The following is a 17,661-nucleotide window of genomic DNA, read 5'->3' as shown; positions in this document are numbered from 1 at the left end:
CGCACGGTGTGACTTGCCGAGAAGTATACTGGAAAATAAGAGCAAATATTGTTTTTTTAAAACAAAATTTTTTTATTGGGGGGAAACAGAAAAAAAAAAGGGGAAATAAACTTAGGGGGTATCAACCTGTGCCACCATGGGGGAATGGTATGAATCTTTTTGGGAATGGGGAGAGGAACATGAGGATGATGACGACGAGGAGGATGTTGACCTATAGTCCAGGAGGCTGGATGGCAGGTCCAAACCCTCCGCAGGGTATAATGGGGAGGAAACCGCCACCTCTGTAGGGGAGGGAGGAGGCAACACGAGCCTTTGCAAGGTTCTTGGTTGGCTCTGGCTGCTCCTGCTGCGGCTAGAGCCCCGACGTGTACTTGTTGTTTGTATTGGAGCAGCCAGAGCCTCAGTGCGTGTCCTCTTTCTTTTGTGCTTTCTTTTTTTTCCTCCTGCGGCAGCTCCCCCAGAATGATGGCTGCGGGAGGATGAGGGCCTGGCAGGAGCAGGAGTCAGCGGCACACTGCTATGGTGCCTGTGGTGGCGTCGCTCGGCACTTGGACCAGGGTGGGGTGGCTGGAGTGGCTCTGCAGCAGGAGTCGGAGTCATGCTAGCCAGCGACGGCACTACGGGCAGTGTCGCTGACTGCATGACCCGAGCCTGCTGCAGAGCCCTCACGTAGGCATTGTTGCAGGATTGCATCACCGAAATCTGGAGTTCCGGCGTAAGGTGTTCCACCATGCCCTTACCAATAGTACTTAAAAAATGTTTTGCCGGATTCGAGAGCTCGGCTTCCAGATTTTCAAGGCGCCGTTCGATACTGGACAGACGAGTGTCCATTTTATCGCTCAACGCCTTGAAACAGTTCTGGAAAACCGTGCTCAAATGCAAAAATTCGGGCATGGCTGGCCTGTCCGAGGCCCGCTGGCGCTGTCGGGAATTCCCAAACGAAGGTGCACCAGAGGCCTCGTGCAGGGGAACACCTGATGGACCGGCTGCCGGTTCTCCAGATGGTGGTGCAAGCCTGCTGTCGCTGTGGGAGGGCTGTGACGGGTCAGATGGCGATTCATGAAGGTCCGCTCCTGCGGGGCGAGCTCGCTCGAGGGTGCTGCTGTGTGTCCTGTGAAAAGATAAGGAAAGAATTAGCCTTCAATTAATTACCTATCACATACGCCAACTCCTGTAATAAAATTAACATTACATGACACATCAATACATTACAATCCCCTGTCTCTCAGTCTGTGTGGCCTATAATAAATTGCTGATTGTTATCGCCAGCTGACCATTAGGGCTGACGATAACAATCATGGACATACCTACGGCAGAAAATGACTGGTCATTCCCGCTGCCAAAGCCAATGCATACCTCTGTCATCGTTTTCAAAAAATTTTTGACAAAAAATCTTTCTTGATGCTGCCTATGCCGCCAAAATAGTATAAAAATTAAAGTAAAGAAAAACATTTAAAAAAAAACAACAAAAAACAGTCACTTTGCTGATCTGATCGCAGGAACGGCCATGACGTTAGGATCATGTGATCCAGACGTCATCATTATTCCTGCGATCAGAACTACCCTGACTCAGAACGTAACCTGTCATGGACTACAATGACTCACGCCTAACCAAAAAAATTACTAATGGGCTATATACCATTCCACTAGGGTAAAAGGATGGCCAATATGCTACACTGACTACATGGATGGCCAATACACTATGTGCCTGGGAAATATACTATGTGGATACGTGGCTAGAACGTGTACTATGTGGCTGCGATATAGTGGCCTGGCAATATACTATGTGGATGCACAATGTACGTGGCTCGGCAATGTACTATGTGGCTGTGCAATATGCTATGTGTCTGGGCAATGTACAATGTGGCTGTGCAATATGGTATGTTGACAAAATACTTACTGTCGGCGGCCAAGGACCGGTCTTAAGAACTGTAGTGCCCTGTTATATTTATAGGGCACCGACTTGGACGCAGCAGCACCACTCCGAGCTTGCTCCTCCGCAGCACGGATCCCCTTATTGAAACGGTCCTTCATGGATCGCCATCTGGTCCTCAACTTTTTCACTGTGAATGTAAAGACAAAAAAATGGTTACATATTTAGCATTTTAAAAGGATAAAACAACCGTGTGCGATGCAAAGTTTAGGTGTTGATCGCATCACACACGGTTGTGTTTATCCTGGCAAGATGGGTCATAGCAGCGTCTCTGCAATACTCACTAAAGTTGCCTTTGTCCTTCGCTGAGGCACTGTCAAAGCCATCCCACAGTGACTTTGCCACCTCTGCCCACAAACGCCTCGACACCACCTGGTCCATGTGCCGAGGGTCACGGCTGTCCCACAACGGGCCACGCTCCTGGATGCTGGATCAGGAGGTCCACATCTATTCCACTGTCTCCTTGGTCCCGTTGTGAAACCTAGAAAAATTAGAAAACAAATAGGTTACAAATATGCAAATATTAACAACCACCAGCACCTGGCATGATAGGTACCTTTGCCCTATCCTTTGCCATTTGATGTATGTATATTGATGTTTTCTACACCTGTATTTTGGAATGTTTGTGTGCAGGGAGTTCAACTTTATTTTACCTTCCCCCAATACTTGCTGCCCTGAAAAGCTATAATGTAATTAAGCTTAGTAAACATCCCTAGTGAAACCAGGATGCTCCTCAAATGTAATGTTCCTCACAGCAGGATGCTACTCAAAAAAAAAGATTAAAAAAAAAAAATACTCACTCGCCGGCCTGACGCCACATCTTGGCCCCGATCTCTCTGCTCCCGCTGTGTGCCTTCTCCCTCACTTGAAGAAGCCTGGAAAAATTGTATACAAAAATTATTGTCAATGCTACAAATGGCAGCGAATAGTAAGCAACTGGACATAATTACTCACCGCACTCCCCCGCGCCGATTGGCTATGTTCAGAAGAACTTGGCATTCTTGAAAAATTGTTCTGCAAAGAAAAAATGAGCAAAAAAATCACATCCAATAACACATACAATAAAATAGGCCCAAAACATTAAAACAACCACAATTGACTGTTGACTGATAGGACAATGCAAACTCAAAAAGCGACACCACAACGCCATACATTGCAAGAGAATACAATAGAAGAAACAATACAAGAATAGACCCAAACAAAATTAAGCAAAAATAGACACCTATGTCCAAATTTTTAAATATAAAAACTTCCAAAAAAAACCTTAGAGGAAAAAAAAAGTCACAATGAAATAGCAAACTAATGAACGCCATACTTTACAATTACAACAAGACATGATCCAAAACAACACCATCTGGTGACATCTAACCACAGAAATACATCAGAAAAAGGCGAAAAATACCATTCTAGATAATAAGCAATAAACATTACGGGACAACCGCTGTTACAATATACAGCAACCAAAAGAAAAACCATAGTCAAATAGAAAAGAAAACACATGAAATAAAAAAAAGGGCCCCACCAAAAAAAAACAAAAAAAAAACAAAACATTATACTACACACTTGGCAATGCAAACAGTCAAGGAAGGAGATATATGCCATACGGAAAACGACGTAAAACCATCAGAGATATAAAAAAAAAAAAAAAAGAGGGAAAATACAATTGAAAATAATATAGCAGCACGGAACAATACAATACAAATGAAACATCATAAATGTAGCCCCCCAACCAGCAAGAAAAGACACTCAAGGAAAGAAAAAAAAATGGCAACAGCAGAATAAAACACAGCAAGACATGAGCCAAGAAAACGCCATACAGTTACCCCCAACAATAGAAACCAGAAAAAGACACGCACCAGAAATTTAACAATAAAAAATCAGCCAAAAAAAAGACATTGAACAACCGCATGACACCAGAACAACCCAAAATCCATAAAACCAATCCAAAACCAAGCAAGGCCGGTGACAAGAAACGCCATCATATAACGCCAGAAGTACATCAAAACCAGATTAAAAAACACAATTTTTCACTAACAACTTACAGTGCCATAACCGTACAATAGCACAGACCAAACATTGCACAAATTAAATCAAAATCAAAAAATAAAACACAGAATAAAAAATATGCAAAGAGAAATATATACTTACAGGTTTTGAAAGCAGGTTTCTCCTCAGTGACTTGTCTTGTCTGATAGCCTTGTGAAAGACAATGCCAAACCCCTTTTTTTTTCTATATATATAGTGGGGGTTTTTTGTCTAGACAAAGTCTAGACAATGTTTTGCATTTTTTATTGGGAAACGCATGCGTCGTACAACGCACCACGACGCAAGTACTTGCGTCGTCTGCGTTGTCAATACAAGTCAATGGGAAAAAAGGCGCATCGACGACGCAAACACGACGCATGCGTTTTTTACAAAGTCTGCGCCGCCCAAAAAATGCAACATGTTGCGTTTGCCGTGCCCTGACAGGTGCGCCCTAACGCCGCATGCGGCGTACAACGCACCAAAACGCATGACAACGCATGTACATGCGGCGCCATGCGGCCCCAATGTTAAAGATAGGGCCGCACGACGCATGCGTTTTGTTGCGGCGACGACGCTGCGGCGCACACCGCAAATGTGAACGTAGCCTAATAACTCTGGAATGCTTCCACAAATCCCACTGATTTTGAGATTGTTTTTGTGAGACATCTTGTACTTCATGATAGTGGTAAGATTTATTTGACATGACTTGCATTTATTAGTGAAAAAAAAGAAATTTGGTGAAAATTTTGTAAATTTTGCAATTGTTAAACTTTTAATTCTTTTGCCCTTAAATCAGAGAGATATGTTGCACAACATACTGTAGTTAAGAAATAACATGTCCCACGTGTCTACTTTACAGCAGCACAATTTTTAAAACTTTTTTTTGTTAGGAAGATATAAGGGTTAAAAGTTGACCAGTGAGTTCTAATTTTTTCTAATAAAATGTATAAAATCAAGTTTTAGAGACGACATTAAATTTGATGTGACTTTGAGTGGTCTATATGACAAAAAATACCACAAAATGACACCATTCTTATAACTGCCCCCCTCAAGGTGCTTAAAACCACATTAAAGAAGTTTATAAACCCTTTAGGTGCCTCACAGGATTTTTTGAAATGCTTAATAAAATATTACATTTAACATTTTTTCACAAATATTTAACTTTAGACCCATTTTTTTATTTTTGCGAGGGTAACAGAAAAAAATGGACCCCAAAATGTGTTGTGCAATTTGCCATTAGCATGCCGATACCCCATATGTGGGAAACCACTGTTTAGGAAGGGAAGGAGCGCCACCTCACTTTTTGAATGCAAAATTTGCTGAAATCAATAGCAGATGCTATGTCCCATTTGGAGAGCCCCTGATGTGCCTAAATAGTGAAAATCCTCAACAAGTGACCCCATTCTGAAAATTAGACCCCTGAATAAAAATATTTAGATGTGTGGTGAGCACCTTGAACCTTCATATGCTTCACAGAAGTTTATATGTTGAGCCGTAAAAATTAAAAATCACATTTTCCTCACAAAAAAATGTTATTTTAGCCCCAATTTTTTCATTTTTCAAAGGTAACAGGAGAAATTGCATAATACAATTTGTTTTGCAATTTCTCTTGAGTATGCTTATACCCCAAATGTGGAGGAAAACCACTTTTGATGCACAGTGCAAAGCTCAGGGTGCCATGTCACATTGGCAGAGCTCCTGTGGTACCAGAACAACAGAACCCCCCCCATATGTGAACTCATTTTACAAACTGCACCCCCAATGAATTCATGTAGAGGTGCAGTCATCATATTGACACCGCATGCGCTTCACACCACATGCAATTTTTTTACCATTGCGCAATGAAGAAAAAATAATTACATTTTTACCACCAAAATTTTGTTTTAGCCCCAGATTTTACATTTTCACACAAGAAATGGTTATAAATGGCACCAAAATGTGTCCTACTATTTGTACTGAATGTGGCAATACCTCATTTGTGGCTGTACAGTACTGCTTAGCCACATGGCGAGACTGGGGAGGGACCGAGCGCTATTTGCCTTCTGAAGTGCAGATAGAATAGTTTGCAGACTTCATATACAAAGCTTCTAAAGGTACCTTCACACTAAGCGACTTTGCAGCGAGAACAACGACGATCCGTGATGTTGCAGCGTCCTGGATAGCGATCTCGTTGTGTTTGACACGCAGCAGCGATCTGGATCCCGCTGTGATATCGCTGGTTGGAGCTAGAAGTCCAGAATTTTATTTTGTCGCTGATCACCCACTGTCATCGCTGGATCGGTGTGTGTGACACCGATCCAGCGATCTGTTCACTTGTAACCAGGGTAAATATCGGGTTACTAAGCGCAGGGCCGCGCTTAGTAACCCGATATTTACCCTGGTTACCATTGTAAAAGTAAAAAAAAACACTACATACTCACCTTCTGATGTCTGTCACGTCCCCCGCCGGCGGCTTCCCTGCACTGAATGTGTCAGCGCCGGCCGGCCGTAAAGCAGAGCACAGCGGTGACGTCACGGCGCGGCCCTGCACTTAGTAACCCGATGTTTACCTTGGTTACCCGGGTGCTGCAGGGGGACTTCGGCATCGTTGAAGACAGTTTCAACGATGCCGAAGTCGTTCCCCTGATCGTTGGTCGCTGGAGAGAGCTGTCTGTGTGACAGCTCCCCAGCGACCACACAACGACTTGCCAACGATCGCATCGCTGGTCGTGATCGTTGGTAAGTCGTTTAGTGTAACGGTACCTTAAGTGCTAGAAGAGCAGAACCTCTCTCTCAAGTGACCCCATTTCGGAAATTAAACCCCTTTAGGAATTTATCTACAGCTGTAGTGACGATTTGGACTCCATTGGTGTTTTCCAGAAACAAAAAAAAAGTGGTTTGGTACCGTGTTAGCCAGTAGATAAAAAAAATAGAGTGCTCTCACTGGGAGAAACAAAATATCTTGTGTGTGATACCTTTTAATGGCTAACAAAATATAGTGAACGATGTTACGAAGCAAGCTTTTGAGACTGCTTACATCTCTTCATCGGGCTGATATAACAAGATATTTGAGGAAACCCAATTATATACAGTAAAGAGCACAGGCATGGTGTGATACATGGACATTTAAACAACCAAACACTGAGCTTAAGGGTACTGTCACACTCTGCAACTTTCCAACGATCACGACCAGCGATACGACCTGGCCGTGATCGTTGGAAAGTCGTTGTGTGGTCGCTGGGGAGCTGTCACACAGACAGCTCTCCAGCGACCAACGATGCCGAAGGCCCCGGGTAACCAGGGTAAACATCGGGTTACTAAGCGCAGGGCCGCGCTTAGTAACCCGATGTTTACCCTGGTTACCATTTTAAAAGTAAAAAAAAACAAACAGTACATACTCACATTCCGGTGTCTGTCAGGTCCCTTGCCGTCTGCTTTCCGGACTGACTGAGTGCCGCCGTAAAGTGAAAGCACAGCACAGCAGTGACGTCACCGCTGTGCTCTGCTCTTACTTTACGGCCGGCAGTCAGTCAGAGCGGGAAGCAGACTGCGAGGGACCTGACGGACACCGGAATGTGAGTATGTACTGTTTGTATTTTTTTACTTTTACGATGGTAACCAGGGTAAACATCGGGTTACTAAGCGCGGCCCTGCGCTTAGTAACCCGATGTTTACCCTGGTTACAAGCGAACGCATCGTTGGATCGGTGTCACACACACCGATCCAACGATGACAGCGGGAGATCCAGCGACGAAAGAAAGTTCCAAACGATCTGCTACGACGTATGATTCTCAGCAGGGTCCCTGATCGCTGCTGCGTGTCAGACACAGCGATATCGTATGGATATCGCTGGAACGTCACGGATCGTACCGTCATAGCGACAAAAGTGCCACTGTGAGACAGTACCCTAAAGAGAGAATCCTTAATTAGGTAAGATTAGATAAGTGGTGTGAAAGTTTTATGGACCCCATATGCATGTGAGATTGAAGGGCTGGCGGTGCCTTCATTGTTTTTGGAGGAAATTGACCTTATTTGGTAGTGGGCCATAAATCCTCCTGACAAATTGAGTCCTGTGTGAACAGAATCAAAGATGTTAATGAATTTGTATTCCCAGACCCTGCGATGTTTCTGTGATATGAAATTGCCTTTCAAAATGACAACTTTCATATTGTCTATGTTGTGTCCTGGACCACAGAAATATTTGGCCCCAGGTAAAAAAATTTTTGTCTGTAATTGTATGATGATAAGTCATCCTTGCTCTCAGTCTCTGTCCTGTTTCTCCAACATAGAGGTCCCTAACAGGACATATATAGCATAGAATTAAATACACCACATTGGAAGAGGAACATGTGAATGTCCTGGGGATCTTATAGTCCTGCTGTGTGTTGGGGATTTGCAGGGGTGTATCTAGCTCTTCCTGCACCCGGGGCAAAGGATCAGTTTGGCGCCCCCCCAGATTTCTGCCTCCTATAATGTCCTCAGATTTCTTCTGCCCCATAATGTCTTCAGATTTCTTCTGCCCCCATAATGTCCTGATTCATGCCCCCATCCCCTCCCTTCCCGGGTGCAGTTGCATGTGGTGGAGAGATCTGAGGAACATATGGGGGGATGGGGGCAGAAATCAGGACATTAGGGGGGCAGAAGAAATCTGAGCACATTATGGGGTCAGAAATCAGGACATTGCACCCATCCAGCCCCCTGGCCTTGCTTTAGTCCTCACATAGTAGTATATAGCACAGCCCACATAGTAGTATATAGCACAGCCCACACAGTAGTATACAGCACAGCCCACACAGTAGTATTCAGCACAGTCCACACAGTAGTATACAGCACAGCCCACACAGTAGTATACAGCACAGCCCACACAGTAGTATACAGCACAGCCCACACAGTAGTATACAGCACAGCCCACATAGTAGTATATAGCACAGCCCACACAGTAGTATACAGCACAGCCCACATAGTAGTATATAGCACAGCCCACACAGTAGTATACAGCACAGCCCACATAGTAGTATATAGCACTGCCCACACAGTAGTATACAGCACTGCCCACGTAGTATATAGCAGCCCACGTAGTATATAGCAGCCCACATAGTATATAGCAGCCCAAATAGTATATAGCACAGCCCACGTAGTAAATAGCAGCCCACATAGTATATAGCAGCCCATGTAGTATATAGCATCCCACATAGTATATAGCAGCCCACATATTATAGAGCAGCCCACATAGTATATAGCAGCCCACGTAGTATATAGCAGCCCACGTAGTATATAGCAGCCCACGTAGTATATAGCAGCCCACATAGTATATAGCACAGCCCACATAGTATATAGCAGCCCACGTAGTATATAATACAGCCCATGCAGTAAATAAGAGCCCATACCCTCTCCTCCTAGCCAGGCTCTGCATCCCCCCGCAATCCTTTGCTCCAGGTGGCAGGTGCTGCACACTTCCTGTTTGGCGACGTGCGGCTCATTCTTCGGGCACTGGACGGTCGGAAGTCACTCTGCTTATCCATGGTGACGCATTGTGGGCGGCTCTCCAGCAGCTACAAAAGTCCCAGAGCTCCGTGCCGCCTCCTCTCTTCTAGCGTGCACCTCGGGCCGCAGATGCCTGCCTCAGGGGCCACGTGTTTGAGACTCCTGGCATAGAACCGATGCGCAGCACTTTCTCTGAGCCAGCTGTCAATTTGACAGCCGGCTCAGAGAACAGAAGCATCTCAGTATGGGGGCGGCAGAATTCCGCCGATGGGGAGCCTTCTCCTTGGACCGCCGCATCAGGCGGCCTGCTGGCGCCCCCATGTCAGCTGCGCCCGGGGCACATGCCCCGGCTGTCCCACCCTGGATACGCCACTGGGGATTTGGATCTTGTTGTTGGTCTCTATATGAATGCAGGTTTTGCATTTCCTCCCATTGCAAGGATATGTCCCTCTTGGTGAATCTGAGGCCATTGTACTTCGGATCATGATGTTTCTTAACTTAGGAGGTTGCCTGTAACATAGCAAGGGGGGACTTTGAATAATATTTTTAACCAGTCATCCTTGTGGAGGATATGGTGAAGTTTCTTAGCCATTTTTCTCAGTATTTCAAGCTGTGGGTTGTAGGTCACTACCAGAGGTACCTGATGATTTTCCTTTTTTTCTGTACTGAAGTACTTGACTTCTAGGACTAATTGTGGCCCTAATGATCTGATCATCAATGGAGGTGGGAAGGTAACCTCGATTTAAAAATGACATTTTAAGCTGGGCTAGTTCTTCATCGCTGTCCTTAGGCTGGAACAGATATGTGTTATGGTTCTCAATGGCAAGAGAACATAGCCCAGCATACATAGGAACTAGCTCTTGGAAGGATGGAAACTTAAACTGACCATGAACTAAACCTGCCGCACAACTAACAGTAGCCGGGTAGCGTAGCCTGCGTTTTATCCCTAGACGCCCAGCGCCGGCCGGAGGACTAACTAATCCTGGCAGAGGAAAATATAGTCCTGGCTCACCTCTAGAGAAATTTCCCCGAAAGGCAGACAGAGGCCCCCACATATATTGGCGGTGATTTAAGATGAAAATGACAAACGTAGTATGAAAATAGGTTTAGCAAAATCGAGGTCCGCTTACTAGATAGCAGGAAGACAGAAAGGGTACTTTCATGGTCAGCTGAAAACCCTATCAATACACCATCCTGAAATTACTTTAAGACTCTAGTATTAACTCATAACATCAGAGTGGCAATTTCAGATCACAAGAGCTTTCCAGACACAGAAACGAAACTGCAGCTGTGAACTGGAACAAAATGCAAAAAACAAACAAGGACAAAAGTCCGACTTAGCTGGAAGTTGTCTGGTAGCAGGAACATGCACAGAAAGGCTTCTGATTACAATGTTGACCGGCATGGAAGTGACAGAGGAGCAAGGTTAAATAGCGACTCCCACATCCTGATGGGAACAGGTGAACAGAGGGGATGATGCACACAAGTTCAATTCCACCAGTGGCCACCGGGGGAGCCCAAAATCCAATTTCACAACAGTACCCCCCCCTCAAGGAGGGGGCACCGAACCCTCACCAGAACCACCAGGGCGATCAGGATGAGCCCTATGAAAGGCACGGACCAGATCGGAGGCATGAACATCAGAGGCAGTCACCCAAGAATTATCCTCCTGACCGTATCCCTTCCATTTGACCAGATACTGGAGTTTCCGTCTGGAAACACGGGAGTCCAAGATTTTTTCCACAACGTACTCCAACTCGCCCTCAACCAACACCGGAGCAGGAGGCTCAACGGAAGGCACAACCGGTACCTCATACCTGCGCAACAATGACCGATGAAAAACATTATGAATAGAAAAAGATGCAGGGAGGTCCAAACGGAAGGACACAGGGTTAAGAATCTCCAATATCTTGTACGGGCCGATGAACCGAGGCTTAAACTTAGGAGAAGAAACCCTCATAGGGACAAAACGAGAAGACAACCACACCAAGTCCCCGACACAAAGCCGAGGACCAACCCGACGCCGGCGGTTGGCAAAAAGCTGAGTCTTCTCCTGGGACAACTTCAAATTGTCCACCACCTGCCCCCAAATCCGATGCAACCTCTCCACCACAGCATCCACTCCAGGACAATCCGAAGATTCCACCTGACCGGAGGAAAATCGAGGATGAAACCCCGAATTACAGAAAAAAGGAGACACCAAGGTGGCAGAGCTGGCCCGATTATTGAGGGCAAACTCCGCTAAAGGCAAAAAAGCAACCCAATCATCCTGATCTGCAGACACAAAACACCTCAAATATGTCTCCAAAGTCTGATTCGTCCGCTCGGTCTGGCCATTAGTCTGAGGATGGAAAGCAGACGAGAAAGACAAATCTATGCCCATCCTAGCACAGAATGCCCGCCAAAATCTAGATACAAATTGGGTTCCTCTGTCAGAAACGATATTCTCCGGAATACCATGCAAACGAACCACATTTTGAAAAAACAGAGGAACCAACTCGGAAGAAGAAGGCAACTTAGGCAGGGGAACCAAATGGACCATCTTAGAGAAACGGTCACACACCACCCAGATGACAGACATCTTCTGAGAAACAGGAAGATCCGAAATAAAATCCATCGAGATGTGCGTCCAAGGCCTCTTCGGGATAGGCAAGGGCAACAACAATCCACTAGCCCGAGAACAACAAGGCTTGGCCCGAGCACAAACGTCACAAGACTGCACAAAGCCTCGTACATCTCGTGACAGGGAAGGCCACCAGAAGGACCTTGCCACCAAATCCCTGGTACCAAAAATTCCAGGATGACCTGCCAACGCAGAAGAATGAACCTCAGAAATGACTTTACTGGTCCAATCATCAGGAACAAACAGTCTACCAGGTGGGCAACGATCAGGTCTATCCGCCTGAAAATCCTGCAAGGCCCGCCGCAGGTCTGGAGAAACGGCAGACAATATCACTCCATCCTTAAGGATACCTGTAGGTTCAGAATTACCAGGGGAGTCAGGCTCAAAACTCCTAGAAAGGGCATCCGCCTTAACATTCTTAGAACCCGGTAGGTATGACACCACAAAATTAAACCGAGAGAAAAACAACGACCAGCGCGCCTGTCTAGGATTCAGGCGTCTGGCGGACTCAAGATAAATTAGATTTTTGTGGTCGGTCAATACCACCACCTGATGTCTAGCCCCCTCAAGCCAATGACGCCACTCCTCAAAAGCCCACTTCATGGCCAAAAGCTCTCGATTCCCAATATCATAATTCCGCTCGGCGGGCGAAAATTTACGAGACAAAAAAGCACAAGGATTCATCACGGAGCAGTCGGAACTTCTTTGCGACAAAACCGCCCCAGCTCCGATTTCAGAAGCGTCGACCTCAACCTGAAAAGGAAGAGCAACATCAGGCTGACGCAACACAGGGGCGGAAGAAAAGCGGCGCTTAAGCTCCCGAAAGGCCTCCACAGCAGCAGGGGACCAATCAGCAACATCAGCACCCTTCTTAGTCAAATCAGTCAATGGTTTAACAACATCAGAAAAACCAGCAATAAATCGACGATAAAAGTTAGCAAAGCCCAAAAATTTCTGAAGACTCTTAAGAGAAGAGGGTTGCGTCCAATCACAAATAGCCCGAACCTTGACAGGATCCATCTCGATGGAAGAGGGGGAAAAAATGTATCCCAAGAAGGAAATCTTTTGAACCCCAAAAACGCACTTAGAACCCTTCACACACAAGGAATTAGACCGCAAAACCTGAAAAACCCTCCTGACCTGCTGGACATGAGAGTCCCAGTCATCCGAAAAAATCAGAATATCATCCAGATACACGATCATAAATTTATCCAAATAATCACGGAAAATGTCATGCATAAAGGACTGAAAGACTGAAGGGGCATTTGAAAGGCCAAAAGGCATCACCAAATACTCAAAGTGGCCCTCGGGCGTATTAAATGCGGTTTTCCACTCATCCCCCTGCTTAATTCGCACCAAATTATACGCCCCACGGAGATCTATCTTAGAGAACCACTTGGCCCCCTTTATGCGAGCAAACAAATCAGTCAGCAGTGGCAACGGATATTGATATTTAACCGTGATTTTATTCAAAAGCCGATAATCAATACACGGCCTCAAAGAGCCATCTTTCTTAGACACAAAGAAAAAACCGGCTCCTAAGGGAGATGACGAAGGACGAATATGTCCCTTTTCCAAGGACTCCTTTATATATTCTCGCATAGCAGCATGTTCAGGCACAGACAGATTAAATAAACGACCCTTAGGGTATTTACTACCCGGAATCAAATCTATGGCACAATCGCACTCCCGGTGCGGAGGTAATGAACCAAGCTTAGGTTCTTCAAAAACGTCACGATAGTCAGACAAGAATTCAGGAATCTCAGAGGGAATAGATGACGAAATGGAAACCAAAGGTACGTCCCCATGCATCCCCTTACATCCCCAGCTTAACACAGACATAGCGTTCCAGTCGAGGACTGGGTTATGAGATTGCAGCCATGGCAATCCAAGCACCAACACATCATGTAGATTATACAGCACAAGAAAGCGAATAATCTCCTGATGATCCGGATTAATTCGCATAGTTACTTGTGTCCAGTATTGTGGTTTATTACTAGCCAATGGGGTGGAGTCAATCCCCTTCAGAGGTATAGGAGTTTCAAGAGGCTCTAAATCATACCCACAGCGTTTGGCAAAGGACCAATCCATAAGACTCAAAGCGGCGCCAGAGTCGACATAGGCATCCGCGGTAATAGATGATAAAGAACAAATCAGGGTCACAGATAGAATAAACTTAGACTGAAAAGTGCCAATTGAAACTGACTTATCAAGCTTCTTAGTACGCTTAGAGCATGCTGATATAACATGAGTTGAATCACCACAATAAAAGCACAACCCATTTTTTCGTCTAAAATTCTGCCGTTCGCTTCTGGACAGAATTCTATCACATTGCATATTCTCTGGCGTCTTCTCAGTAGACACCGCCAAATGGTGCACAGGTTTGCGCTCCCGCAGACGTCTATCGATCTGGATAGCCATTGTCATGGACTCATTCAGACCCGCAGGCACAGGGAACCCCACCATAACATCCTTAACGGCATCAGAGAGACCCTCTCTGAAATTCGCCGCCAGGGCGCACTCATTCCACTGAGTAAGCACAGACCATTTACGGAATTTTTGGCAGTATATTTCAACTTCATCTTGCCCCTGAGATAGGGACATCAAGGCTTTTTCCGCCTGAAGCTCTAAATGAGGTTCCTCATAAAGCAACCCCAAGGCCAGAAAAAACGCATCCACATTGAGCAACGCAGGATCCCCTGGAGCCAATGCAAAAGCCCAATCTTGAGGGTCGCCCCGGAGCAAGGAAATCACAATCCTGACCTGCTGAGCAGGATCTCCAGCAGAGCGAGATTTCAGGGACAAAAACAACTTGCAATTATTTTTGAAATTTTGAAAGCAAGATCTATTCCCCGAGAAAAATTCAGGCAAAGGAATTCTAGGTTCAGATATAGGAACATGAACAACAAAATCTTGTAAATTTTGAACTTTCGTGGTGAGATTATTCAAACCTGCAGCTAAACTCTGAATATCCATTTTAAACAGGTGAACACAGAGCCATTCCAGGATTAGAAGGAGAGAGAGAGAGGAAGGCTGCAATATAGGCAGACTTGCAAGTGATTCAATTGAAAGCACACTCAGAACTGAAGGAAAAAAAAAAAAAAAAAAAAATTTTCAGCAGACTTCTTTTTTCTCTCCTTTCTCTGCCAATTAATTTAACCCTTTGTGGCCGGTCAAACTGTTATGGTTCTCAATGGCAAGAGAACATAGCCCAGCATACATAGGAACTAGCTCTTGGAAGGATGGAAACTTAAACTGACCATGAACTAAACCTGCCGCACAACTAACAGTAGCCGGGTAGCGTAGCCTGCGTTTTATCCCTAGACGCCCAGCGCCGGCCGGAGGACTAACTAATCCTGGCAGAGGAAAATATAGTCCTGGCTCACCTCTAGAGAAATTTCCCCGAAAGGCAGACAGAGGCCCCCACATATATTGGCGGTGATTTAAGATGAAAATGACAAACGTAGTATGAAAATAGGTTTAGCAAAATCGAGGTCCGCTTACTAGATAGCAGGAAGACAGAAAGGGTACTTTCATGGTCAGCTGAAAACCCTATCAATACACCATCCTGAAATTACTTTAAGACTCTAGTATTAACTCATAACATCAGAGTGGCAATTTCAGATCACAAGAGCTTTCCAGACACAGAAACGAAACTGCAGCTGTGAACTGGAACAAAATGTAAAAAACAAACAAGGACAAAAGTCCGACTTAGCTGGAAGTTGTCTGGTAGCAGGAACATGCACAGAAAGGCTTCTGATTACAATGTTGACCGGCATGGAAGTGACAGAGGAGCAAGGTTAAATAGCGACTCCCACATCCTGATGGGAACAGGTGAACAGAGGGGATGATGCACACAAGTTCAATTCCACCAGTGGCCACCGGGGGAGCCCAAGATCCAATTTCACAACAGATATGGTTATATTTGAGAGCCTGGCTGTAGACAATGGACTTTTTAATGTGTTTAGGATGGAAGTTGTCCCATCTGAGGTATGTGGGATGGTCATTTGGTTTCTGATACAATGATGTTTGGAACAAACCATTTTGGACTTTTATGGTGGTGTCTAGAAAGTTGGTTTTTGTTTTTGAGTGGTCCAATGTCAAGTTTAAGGGAGGATGAAATTTGTTGAATTTGTCATGGAAATTTAGAAGTTCTTGTTTGGACTCAGTCCAGATTATTAAGATATCATCGATGTAACGGAAATGGGGAAAGGGTTTGATGGAGCAAGATGTTAAAAAGTCATTTTCCAGTTTAGCCATGAAGAGAATGGTGTACTGGGGTGCCATATTACTTCCCATAGCAGTGTCGGTGCATTGTAGATATAGCTCCTCACCGAAAGAGAAAAAGTTGTGTGTGAGGATGAATCTGGTAAGTGTTTTATTACAGACTCGGAAGGGATCCCATTGGCCTCAAGAAACATTCAGCAAGCGGTTAGTCCATCTTCGTGTGAGATGTTAGAATATAAGGATTCAACATCCATGGTGGCTAAGATGGTGCTGTCGGGGAGGGGACCTATCATGGATAGCTCATTCAGCTGGTCTGTAGTGTCCTGTATATAGCTGGCTGTCTTCCTACCAGTGGCTTAAGGATGTTTTATACCCACCCTGAGATTTTTTCAGTGAGTGTTCCCACCCCTGAGATGATTGACCTCCCTGGGTTGCCTGGCTTATGAATCTTGGAAAGCATATACAAAGTTCCCATCCTTGGATTCTCAGGTGTTAAGTCCAGAAGGTTTATGGAGTCTGTACACAGACATTTGATGACTCTTTTCAACTCCCTCAGATATTTTGGAGTGGGGTCATCATCCAGTCTGGTGTAGTACTCTATATCCATCAGTTGTCTGTGTGCCTCTTTGATGTAGTCTGTTATATTAAGGAGAACTATGGCACCACCTTTATCCACAGGCTTAATAGTGATCTCCCTGTTGTTCTTCAGGCCGTGAATCGTCTTTCTCTCCTGCAAACTGATATTAGATGTTTCCTTTGCTTTTTTATCCAATATCGTGGACTGCACCGAATGTCTAAATGAGTCAATATATTGGTCCAAAATGGTGTTGTGGCCAGAAGGAGGTGTCCAGTCAGAGTGTTTCTTATTCTCTAGTCTGACTTGAGTTTGGCTGCTCAGAAGCCCCAAGTCCTCTTTGTCAGAAAAGAACTCCTTCAGTCTAAGTCTCCTGACATATTGTTCCATGTCACTACAAAGTTCTGTTTTGTCTAGAGATTTTGTAGGACAGAATGTGAGACCTCTGGAAAGTACATTGACTTCTAGATTAGTGGGTTTGTGAGATGACAAATTAATGGCAGAGCTGACTGTACGTGTGTCCTTCTTGTGGTTTTGCCCCATGCTGAAGTGTTTAGGAGGATCTTGACTGGTGCTGGAGTATAATCCTGCTTTCAGTCGAAATCTGTGGAGTTTCTTTTTCTTGTTTTATATTAGGTACGACTGCAGGGTTGTATAGTAAAGCTGCATTTTCTGCTGTACCAGCAATTGTACTCCTTAAAGTTTGTATTTCCATTTGGGGTCTAAGGGGTAACATTTCTCCTTATGGAGAGGGACATACCATCTCTGGCTTGTCAAGGTAAGGAGGCTTATTCGCCATGCAATGCTCCTCTGGGA

General features: G+C 45.0%; 1 protein-coding gene across 1 annotated transcript; it reads right to left on the bottom strand.

Annotated features, from left to right (window-relative positions):
• Nucleotides 1-111: 111 nt before the first annotated feature.
• On the bottom strand, nucleotides 112-17,388 carry LOC143817681 (uncharacterized). Its single transcript, XM_077299172.1, has 4 exons — nucleotides 16,678-17,388; nucleotides 10,062-10,212; nucleotides 1,901-2,063; nucleotides 112-1,111 (listed from the first exon to the last, which is right to left on the bottom strand). The coding sequence occupies exons 1-4, from the start codon at nucleotides 17,386-17,388 to the stop codon at nucleotides 112-114; spliced, it is 2,025 nt and encodes a 674-aa protein (XP_077155287.1).
• Nucleotides 17,389-17,661: the final 273 nt, after the last annotated feature.

Source organism: Ranitomeya variabilis, chromosome 3, assembly GCF_051348905.1.
Source record: "Ranitomeya variabilis isolate aRanVar5 chromosome 3, aRanVar5.hap1, whole genome shotgun sequence".
In the NCBI taxonomy this organism is placed as follows: Eukaryota; Metazoa; Chordata; class Amphibia; order Anura; family Dendrobatidae; genus Ranitomeya; species Ranitomeya variabilis.
This window is presented reverse-complemented; position numbering and strand designations above follow the sequence as displayed.

Excerpts from the sequence above, each read along its gene's own strand:
- LOC143817681 (XM_077299172.1), bottom strand. The coding sequence starts at position 17,388 with ATGGGGCAAAACCACAAGAAGGACACACGTACAGTCAGCTCTGCCATT. Across the intron at positions 2,064-10,061 it reads AAAAAAAGGAAAATCATCAG|TGAAAAAGTTGAGGACCAGA; the intron begins GTACCTCTGGTA and ends TTACATTCACAG. Across the intron at positions 1,112-1,900 it reads CCGGTCCTTGGCCGCCGACA|GACACACAGCAGCACCCTCG; the intron begins GTAAGTATTTTG and ends ATCTTTTCACAG.